The 10,788-nt window shown below is 38.8% G+C and overlaps 1 protein-coding gene across 1 annotated transcript; it reads right to left on the bottom strand.

Annotated features, from left to right (window-relative positions):
- Positions 1-2,927: 2,927 nt before the first annotated feature.
- On the bottom strand, positions 2,928-9,229 carry LOC101171157 (fibroleukin). Its single transcript, XM_004068554.5, has 6 exons — positions 8,710-9,229; positions 6,734-6,929; positions 6,349-6,426; positions 6,156-6,268; positions 5,766-6,028; positions 2,928-4,209 (listed from the first exon to the last, which is right to left on the bottom strand). The coding sequence occupies exons 1-6, from the start codon at positions 8,986-8,988 to the stop codon at positions 3,867-3,869; spliced, it is 1,272 nt and encodes a 423-aa protein (XP_004068602.2). The 5' UTR covers positions 8,989-9,229; the 3' UTR covers positions 2,928-3,866.
- Between the last annotated feature and the right edge of the window lie 1,559 nt (positions 9,230-10,788).

The following is a 10,788-nucleotide window of genomic DNA, read 5'->3' as shown; positions in this document are numbered from 1 at the left end:
CCTCAAAATCACTGTATTTTGGTTATTTCCTGTTTAATTTTAGCGCAGTCAGCGAGCTCTGCTGCATAAGAGATTACACAGTCCTGAGGGAAGTCGGGTTGATTGTTCCTTTAGTTTACTTAGTGTATGCTAATAATGTACAGCCTGTTTTTTTTACATCCTAGACATTTGTATTTGCATGTCTGCCCTTTCTATATAATAGGTTATGTATTTCACTTCAGATCTGGCCTGAAGCTGCACTAAAAAAACAGAATGAGGCAGAAAAACAACTGATGTTTGTGATATTAATATAAACAATAGATCGTTTGTTATATGAATGCATATATTAGTTTTTGGGAGGATTTTTACTTTTGGTGTTGTGCAAAATTTCCTTTTAATACACAATTAGAAAAACAAAAAATAACTTTTTGGAGTCCGCTCAGGTGATATTTGATTTGGTTCCTAAGGTTTTATTAAATACTTGTAAAACTTCTATTTACAAGAACCAGTTTTCAAAAATCAAACTCTTATTTATTATTTTTTACAAGAAATGTAATTAACAATTGCTTTTATGTTATCTCACCTAAATTCATGAAAAGTCAAAACACAAGAACATTTTCCAGTGTTGTTCATGATAGACCAATAAGTTCAACTAGAACTTCTACAGTGTTTAAATATTTGTGTTTTATTCCCTTTTTTTTCTGATTGTTCCTAATATTTGAGAAAGACATCTGTGGTTGTTCGTAAAGTTCAATAAGAGTCCATTATTTTATGTTTTTCTCTGACTGACTGCAAACATGGTGGATGTAACTTCATAAAAACTCAGGAAGTAACAAATAATCAGTGATTAATTATTGATAATTAATCACTGATTATTATTTTGGGTGTTTTTTTGCTGGGTCTTGTGGTTTTTAGATGATTTTAGGCTGGAAAACCATGACTATCTGGCAACGCTGGCAAATTTTAAAAAGTAGTCAAATGAAGCAGAGTGATGCGGGGGGCTGCGAAAAGAGAAAAAGGCAAAGAGAAAGTAAGACATTTGTTGCTTAACTTTCAAAAGTGCTGGAAGACAGATAAAATGAAAAACTAGAAAAGAAAAAAAACGCTGTTTCTTTTATGCTCTTTAGTAATGCCTGGCAAATTAAGGAAAAGACAGAAAATTGTCATTTATTCATTCTAGCAAGTGAGGGATTAACACATCCGTGCATTTAAAAAATGTAAATGTAATGTTTTTCCAAGTAAAAATAATGAATATAATATAAAACACATTTCTTTAACATTTAAATGTGATTTCAGTTTTTAAATTATTTTCAAAACATTCAGATTTCCTGTCATTGATGTAGTCTAAAAGTGAATCAGTAAGGAAGTTATTAGACGATTAATTCTATGGGTAAGGGTTTTATAAACAATTTAATAATACAACCTGCGGAGGGCCCCGTGTTCTTATTCGCCTGGGGCCCCCAAACTACTAAATCCACCACTGGAGACATTGAGGTCCACTTATAGATCCATGTACAGTACAGACCAAAAGTTTGGACACACCTCCTCATTCAAAGAGTTTTCTTTATTTTCATGACTATGAAAATTGCAGAGTCACACTGAAGGCATCGAAACTATTAATTAACACATGTGGAATTATAAACCCAATTTTTCGGACTGACTGACCTTCATTTCTTAAAGTAATGATGGCCACTCGTTTTTCTGTGCTTACCTGCTTTTTTCTTGCCACAATACAAATTCTAACAGTCTATTCAGTAGGATTATCAGCTGTGTATCCACCTGACTTCTGCACAACACAACTGATGGTCCCAAGAAATCACACTTATTAAACCTGACAGGGCACACCTGTGAAGAGAAACACAAAACCTCGCACCCCGCACATGACACAAGAGTGTCATGTGCGGGGGGCTCGAGAGCAGGTAAGGACCCAAATGCAGAGACGGGAGGCCAACGGGTTCAGGACTAAAGGGTTTAATAACAGAACAAAAGGCGCTGCAGAGCAGGAATACTAAGACAAAACAAAAAATCACTGTGGCTTGGCGAGGGACGAGGACCGAGGCCCGAGGCCCCTAAGACATGAAGACGTGAACACCATGACACAAGCTAATGGACCAGCACAAGAGGAAGGGAGAGACGAGACTTAAATACAGACAGGGCAGACAAGAAACAGGTGAACACGATCAGGGCAGATGGGGACCAAAGGAAGTAAAACTCAAGAAACAAGACAAGACACGAAACCTTTCAAAATAAAACAGGAAACAGAACCAAACAAGACAGAACAAGAACTAAAGCAAAAACCAAGACAAAACAAACTCAAACCATGACAAAGAGTGTGCAAAGCAGGAATCAAAGCAAAAGGTGGTTACTATGAAGAACCTTGAATGTGACATATTTTCAGTTGTTTCACACTTTTTTGTTATGTATATAATTCCACATGTGTTAATTCATAGTTTTGATGCCTTCAGTGTGAATCTACAATTTTCATGAAAATAAAGAAAACTCCTTGAATGAGAAGGTGTGTCCAAACTTTTGGTCTGTCCTGTATGTCTTAGTTTTCCTCATCTGAGTTGGCATCTGGATGTAAACTGTAGCAGGAGAGAGCTATGTCTTAGAAAACAACACAATTCTTTTTTTCATTTTGGCTAAAAACGATATAATCACGATAGAACTGGGAATACTTTTACAAGAGATCAAATGAGGCTTGGAGTGGGACTATTGTTACTGTCTAATTAAGTCCAGATCACTCCAATAAGGACATAATCTTCACACTACATCAACGAGTTTTTGGTATTGACTAGTTGTTGTTGTTTTTTTCCATCGTTAAGCATCTTCAAATTACTTTATTTAGACAGAAGTGTGTTCATGCATGAATGCAGCGGTTCAAAACTCTGCAGTCACACTCTCTTCAGGGAGAGTATGCATGTTTCTAGGTGCAAAAGAATGTAAAGTTGTGTACAAACATTGTTTATTGTGTTGTCACAAAATCTAACATTGAACTTTTTAACTCAGGCCCAAAGGAACTTTTTTACGTTGTTCTTTTTTATTTTAGCAGTTTCTGTAAGCGTTGCATGTCTACTTCGTCAAAAGCTGTAGCAACATAACTGCTTGTACAATATCTAACCAGTGACAACGTTTCACAGTAGTAAAATATTGACTGTTAGGAAACTGCAGGTTGCAGCACAGTATAGTAAGTGGCTGGTTCAGTACAGTCACAGAATTGGAAGGACATCCAGCACAAACCGTCGTTCCAAATCTCTCAGGCTGTGTCAATGCCTGAAAACGGGCAACAGCCAGGAGATCAACAAATGTCGTGTAATGGAGTCTGAATGGATTCTATAAGTCCCCATAACCTGTCTCTCTTTGAACATTTTCAATGCAAAGCAATCTGTTTCTGTAATATTTCTTTGTAATACATGTACCATCCCCTGGCATTCTCGTTGTTATGACTATCGTTCTTGTCAGACATATTTGTTCTATTTGTTTTGAACAATAAAGTTAAAAAAAGTCCTTATAACAAAACCCAGAAGAACAAAACCTCATCTCTGACTAAATCTCTGCTTTCACTGAAATATTTGCTTTTGTTGACAATCATCCAATAATCATTGCATTTGAATGGCAGCACCAGACTGACCTTTACCTGACTTTTTTACACCCTGTCAGAGAACTTGTTTTTTTTAATTGAGAGAATGCAATTGGACATGTGCTGTTGGTCATCAGATGCAGCATTTGTCTCATTTTAACACCTGTGGAAATAAAATAAGAACTATAGAAGTCCAATATGTTGAATTTTTTAATCCCATAGCTGCCGTTAATTCATCTACTATTTTAAAATTCCCCAAACCATAAGTTTCATTTTTGTCTAATACGTGAATTATAGGACTTTTTCCTTATCTTGCTCCAATGACGTTTTTTGGTCTCGTCTTCATCTCCACCCTCTTAAAGGAGTAGCGTTCTCCAGTCCGTCCATCTGTCAGGATGTACCATGTCCCCCAGTAGATGCCATTGGTCACACCGCTGTAACGTCCACGGTAATACCGACCATTCAAGTTAGCTGCCAGGCAGGCGTCAAACCACCACCCTGCACCGTAGTATTGAGCACAGTTTCCAGAGGTGTAGCGGTCATGGTCTTGATCAGAGGTGCTGAAGAATCTGCCATCATGGTTGTAGCGTTTACTGTAGCTCAGCGCGTTTCCTGCATCGCCGCTGTATTCTCGAGCTGTCAGACGAAACCTGGAATGAAAACATGCAAACTATTTTAAAGGACTATTAGTACTTTCTATCTGTTTCTCCACCAGGCATGTAAAATGACCACATATTGTGGAATTTAGAATCAAACTGTGATAGTTTGGAAGTGATTTTAACGGCCCACTTTGATTTTCCTTTAATCTATCCTCAACGCATTCCCAGTGCTCCTTTTCCAAGAAATAGCTTCTGCAAAGCGGCAGTGGTCAGGGGCGGAGCTACAAGGGGGCAAGAGGGGCAGCTACCCCCACCCCCCACAAAAATCGTCACCAGCCCCATTTGCCTCCAAGTTTTGAGTCAACATTAGTTTCAGGATTGACAAAGATTAAGAAATCATTAACACAAGCTTCTTTAAGCTGAAAAATAACAAAGCAATACTTTTGAATTATATTTTGAAACCCTCAAAGTATTTCTACAGTCCCCTGATTCCTGGAGGTTGCACATGCAGCACCGCAGCTGAGTAAGGAGCTCTTTGAGTTCCCCCGTCTGCAGAGTTAAGGCTGTTTAAATTAAAAGCTTCTTTTCATGTTTTCCCTGAATTCAAATGATAAATGAATGTCTTAGAAGAGATGGTGCACCAAAACACCCCTGAAGGTTTCCATCAGCCATAGATACCATTGTGATGAATTCATGTGATCATGTCTATGATCCAAGATTCCTTGCAAAGCATCTAACTGCCTTTTCATCTACAATGTCCTGTAGTCTCATCCCATCCAATCATCTGCTTTGAATCCCTTTTAATGAACTGACAGCCGTGAAGGAATACAGTTTGAACCTAATTGAAGTTTCACTGACAGCTCTAGTACATCGCCTGTCCGTCCTGAGAGAGGATCCCTCCTTCATGTGGACAACCCTGAGGTTTCTACTTTTTTTTCTGGAATTTGGAGTTTGTCCTTACCAAGAAGGAGGGTCTGAGGTTTAACTTAGTCAGTTTAGTTTGGTTTAGCAATCAGTTATTGTATTTTATAACGGATTTTATGTTTTTTTTAAATTAATAAAGCCCATTGAGACAACTGTATATCTGGCTATATAAAATAAAACTGAATTCAAATTGAATAGAATTTCTTTAAAAACTAACCCATTACTCATAACTCTAGGGCTTAATATGGACATTTAGGAAATCCCAAGGGTTTCACCTATTGCAATGGTCCTAATCAGCCACTATAGTCTCTCAGTTGCTTTGATCTTGTAGCGATCTAGACAAAGGTGGATCTGATTTCTTCTCTGTGTTTGTTTGCAGCCATCATCAGTCAGTAGATGCTTGTTAGCTTTTGAGTTCATGTCTACTGACTAACAGTTTAATGGCTGATGCATGCAGTCAACCCTTTTCAATGGCCGTTTCTCCAGCTGTGTCCGACTCACCTCAGGCACAAACACAACCAAAGGGCGGTTCCAGAATTTCTGTCGGAATTTATTTGACCTTGCTTGTTTGTGTAAGCTACATTTTCATTGATGATACTGGAGAATTTCCATTTTTTGCTTTAATGCATGTTATATGATTGTTATTTACATAAGAACAGCTGTGTTCTTGCAGTGGGCGTCACCTCTGTGCCTCCGAGGCCACTTTGAAGTTGTTGTAGGTGGCCTGGCGCTTCTGCTGGTGCCAGTCTTCCAGCTCAATGCAAAGTTGGTGTTGGCCTGTGGAGGTGAGGGCATGCAGTGCTGCATTACCCAGCCAGTGCTCTGCCTGCATGTTGCCAAAGCCATCCCGATATTCCTGCCATGTCCTGTTGAAGTCCACTGAGCCATCCTGTCGATTCTGGATCACCGTCCACCCACCACCCGCCGCCTCCATGTCACATTTAGCCTGAGCCAAAACAAAAAGTGCTCTGACAAAGCCTAGATTTCACAGCCCTGCAGACAGATTTCTAAATGAAGAGAGGTGAGACGGGGGTCAGTCTGCGTGTTTTATGAGTGTGGTCAATCTGAAATACCTCCAGAGCTGGGCTGTGCAGATCAGGCTGGATTGTGTAGATTCCATTCTCACTGATCCCAAGCCTATAAATATCTGCACAGTCTCGGGGATGTAATCTTTCCACGGGGGCAACTGAAAGCCACACATTTCAAATTTTTGTCACCCTATCCATGAAAAAAAGGAATGTCTATAAATACCTTCAGGGCTCTCACCTGTGGGTGGGTTTTGTGTGATGCTTTTAAGAAAAAGCAGCAGATCCTTCTCACCCTCTCTGCTTGAGGCAGCAAGTTCTGTCAACCCGGAAAAGGTCAGGTTATCATGGAGTCAGAGGGGGTGTATACATATTTAAATATAGCGATAGGGCTCTTGCAAATGAGTTGTATGACAACACCTTACAGCTCCTTAACAAAGCTTTGCATTGTGTGTATGTGTGTGTGGGTACATGTGTGCTTGTACCCACAGTGTTTAACATGCTTTCCACTGCAATTGAATTCCGATGCACTCACCTGTAACCTGCAGCCCAAAGGGAGGTTCTGTGAGTATGAGAGGGAGGGACTGCAGTGGCATTTGTGTGTGTAGGCGTGTGTGTGTTCTCACCCAGGCGCTTTGCCATTGCTCCAAGGGTTTGGCTGTGACAGTGTAGGTCACACTCTGTCAGCACGGCAGCCATTAATGCCAGGATGGCCCCCAGAGAGTCCCTGTCCTGGCTTCCATGACTCCAGCGGTCCCTTGATTCCTGGAGGTTGCGCATGCAGCGCTGCAGCTGAGTTAGGCGCTCTTTGAGTTCGCCAGTCTGCAAAGTCGTGACCACAGGGCAAGGTGTTTTGTATTTTATTAGATATTTCTGTCTTTTTGAACCTTGCTTTTGGAGAGTAAATGACTAGACTTGACTCAGACTACTTTAATAGAAAACTTTAAAATCAGTCAATTAAAAGCAACTAGTTTTTTGACTGAATGACTTGAACTAAGTGGCCCTCGCATTCCAAGAAAGAAGTACCTGATGGCCCCGAGAAAACAAAATCCCATAAACTTCTAAAAAGAACTGACCATAGGTCAGAACAAACATGACCTTTTTCTTAACATTTTCTTGATAATCCTTTTTTCCATGATGTTTCTTTAGTACAAGTTATTCAAGATATAAGTTGACCTATCAGAAGCCTCAGTAAAAGTAGGGGCTCTCATGTCCCAAGTGTTTGATTGATAGATTTTGTGTGTAATCCGCTTTCAGTGCTTGGGGTGTGGCCTTCCATTAAGCTCACTCCTGATTGGCACGAGTGGTTGCCATAGAAATGTTGACTCGGACCAATTACTACTTAGTGACGACATCTCGTTCCAACGTGGTGATGTCCATGTAGCAAAAAAATGCCGACTGAATTGATTTTATTTGGTTGGAACCTGAAGTAAAAATATATAAATAGAAATTACTTTAACCCATTCAGAAATTAAGAAAGTTTATTTGCTTTTCTAACTTCAACAAAAAACGTAAACACAACACTTACCGGTACTTTTTGTCTAGAACAGATAAACATCAAATTAGTTTATGCTTCCAGGTATGTTCATCCGCTTTGTTTCACACTAAGAGACGCAAATTGCTCAAGATTAAAAATATAAAATGTAGAAATGTGTCTCTCGTGTGCTTTCGATAAAATAAATAGATGTGTTTGGAGGCATCTAGTAAATCTCTGCTTGTGGTTTATTAAATCTGCTCTCCTGCAGCTGCAATTACTGGGTTCTTTTGTACAGTGTATCTGAACGTGATGCACTTTCTTAAATTTACACCCTTTATTTATCCACCACACCCTCGACAGGCACTGTGACTGAAACTGAGCAGATTTTCAGTGATGAGGATGTGTTTCTCAAATGTGTGGATGTTCAGGCTTTTCTGGAGAATATACTCTTCAATTTTCCTAAGCTTCTACACTATCCTGTCTCCATTTTTTGGAGAGGATTTTTTAAAAAGAGGAGACGTGTTGCACTAATGCATGTTAATCACGGGTGCAGTAGTCTAAATGCTGCATGGTTGCATTGTTGGGGAGGTGGATATCAAGCAACAGTGTGTGCTCTAAATGGAGAATCTACTAATCCAAGAATAAATTGAGTTTAAAACCTCAAAAACTTTGTCTTTGAATAATAAAAAGCCACAAAAAATGTGTTTTTGTTATGAGTCTAACGGTATAAAGTCATATCAAAGATTAATAAACCATAAAGAACTCATCCTTTAGTTTTGTGTCACACCACGGTCGAGTTCCTCATACACCTGTTGCTGATGAGGTCAGCACAACCATTTGATGAAGACACTTTTAAAGCAGATCTATTTTTATCCCTTCTTTGATTGCAGACAGTTATTGCTCCATGGTGGTGCCAAATTTAGCGTCCCATGAGAAAGAGCCTGCAGCCCGATGATCGTACGCTGTTTGCTGCCACTGGCACAAATTAATAAAAAAATCAAAGGTTCTGTTCTCTTCTGAAAACTTATAGTGGTGGTCAAACAACATGGAAATAAAAAATATTAGGAGGTTTAATAAATGGAAACAGCAGCAGTTGTTTCCATTAAAAAGTAAGGAAAAGCTTACGTTAAACGGAGTGTGTCTGTGCTCCATCCTTTGAGGAACATCAGAGATGGCAGGGAGAGAAAAGCCCATCCTGCATGCACCTGTCCCAGCTTGACTCTCCGCCTCAGCCCTCACCCTTGCTCCTGACCCCGTTGGGATGGGCGCAGCCACCAGACTGTCCCTGCAGGGTTCCTCTGTGCAGGCTGGAGATGCATCTGAGGAGGGCACCCCTCCCAAACACAGTGACAGCAGAGGAAGCACGCTCCAAAAGCTTGAAGGAGTCCCTGGAAGGTGCTTCATTTCCAACTTTAAAGGGAGGCTTCGTTCTTGCGTTTTTCTTTTTTCTTTTCTTTGATTCTCTCTTGCAAATGTTTTGGGCCCTTTTCTTTTTGTTCTGAAAAGCACTTCTTTAAAAACCCTTTGCCAGCATGTCCTTTTTGTCTAAACGTTTGCGCCCTTGACCTTGTTGGGCTTGTTTCGTGCCTTCTCGTCCCTCTTGGTCTCTAACTCCTGGTAGTCCTCTTTGCCCTGCTCAGTCTGTTAGTAAGGCTGCTTTGGCTCAGATTCCTAGATAAATGCGGCACTCTTTGCTGTCTGACACGGACTAATGCACCCACCCCCAACACACACACACACCGTCTCCCCATCACCTCAACTCATCTCATTCTCTCCTCTACACTCCCACACAACCACACACAGATGCATGTTTGCACACAGTCAGAAATAACCAGACTCTGGGTCAAACATATCTTCGATGTTGTCCACTTCTTATTTTCCATGAAGACAAAACTATTTGACTCTTTAACTCCTCCTAACTCTTTTCTTCTGTTAATAATGTTTTGGTTGCATTGCAGCTTTCATGTACTGAGATCTGCAAAAGCCATGAAGAGTCTAGACTGAAAAGGTGCAGGAGGAAGGAATTCTTCTACAAACAACAGAGTGATCGTCATACTTTGGAGGACAAACAGGATCAAATTACTTCTTTCTAAGAGTTACTGATAATGGACACTAAGATATTAAGAAGTTTTATGTTTTATTCTGATGTATATGATATTAAAATAGACTGTTTATGAATTAACAAAAGTCTGTTGATATCAGATTTTCAAAAACAGTTGTGACTCTTAAAGGAACTTCCAAAAATCTTTAGAAGTCCAGGCTAAAAGTTAAATTACGTAAAATATAATTCAATGATTGAAAGATGCCAAAATTTTAGGGAACGACAGGTTTTTTTGTATGGAATCTTTTTTTTGGGTCATAATTCAAAGTAATATGCCATTCTCAATTTACAATTTATTACGCAATTTGATCATGCAACATGAAAATACATGTTGTCATTTACAATTCAATTATTTAGATTTGCAGTAGAATAAGACAATTTTAAAAAAAAAAGGTTAAATAACAACTTCAAGCTTTTTTTTTAAATCCCAAGCTTTCGTCTGCTCCTGATTAAACATGATTTGAATAATAACATACCCATAAATGCAATTTTTAATCTTAATTTTCTTCATTTATGTCCTTTAACATGAAAAAAAAGTCACAAAAACGCATTTTTCATTGGAGTGGGTCTTTAAGCATTCTCAGAACAGCCTTGTGGGACGGTCTGACACAGTTTTGATGGGATTAAAAATGAAAGGTTTGACTTTTTCTCTTATCAATGTGGGTCAGGGTTGACCTCTAGCTTCATAGCCAGGGTTAGAATAGAATAGAATACAATAGAATAGAATAGGTGTTTAATAATCCCTAAGGAAATTTATATTAAAAACTTTATTTTTTGCTAAAGAAAAGAAGAAACAAGCAGACCTTTTAAAATAACTTTATTAACAAATATTCCACATACAAAATACCAAATACAATACTCCACACTGTGTGCAAAAGACGATTTTCACGTTTGCCATGGAAATAAACAAAAATTCAAAAAAACATAATAATAACAATGTAAAACAGGTTAAGCAAAAATAAAACAAAAATAACAAAGGCAAAAGAATCTGTTAAAGTTTCAAAAGAGACCATGTTTCAACTGTTCTAACAGTGTTTTTGTTAGTAGAGGATTTTATACGGTTTACATACAGTACAAGCAAACTTTTTTTTCAGTACAAGCAG

The sequence above is a fragment of the Oryzias latipes genome, chromosome 5 (assembly GCF_053564925.1).
Source record: "Oryzias latipes strain Hd-rR chromosome 5, Olatipes_Hd-rR_3.1".
Lineage (NCBI taxonomy): Eukaryota > Metazoa > Chordata > Actinopteri > Beloniformes > Adrianichthyidae > Oryzias > Oryzias latipes.
This window is presented reverse-complemented; position numbering and strand designations above follow the sequence as displayed.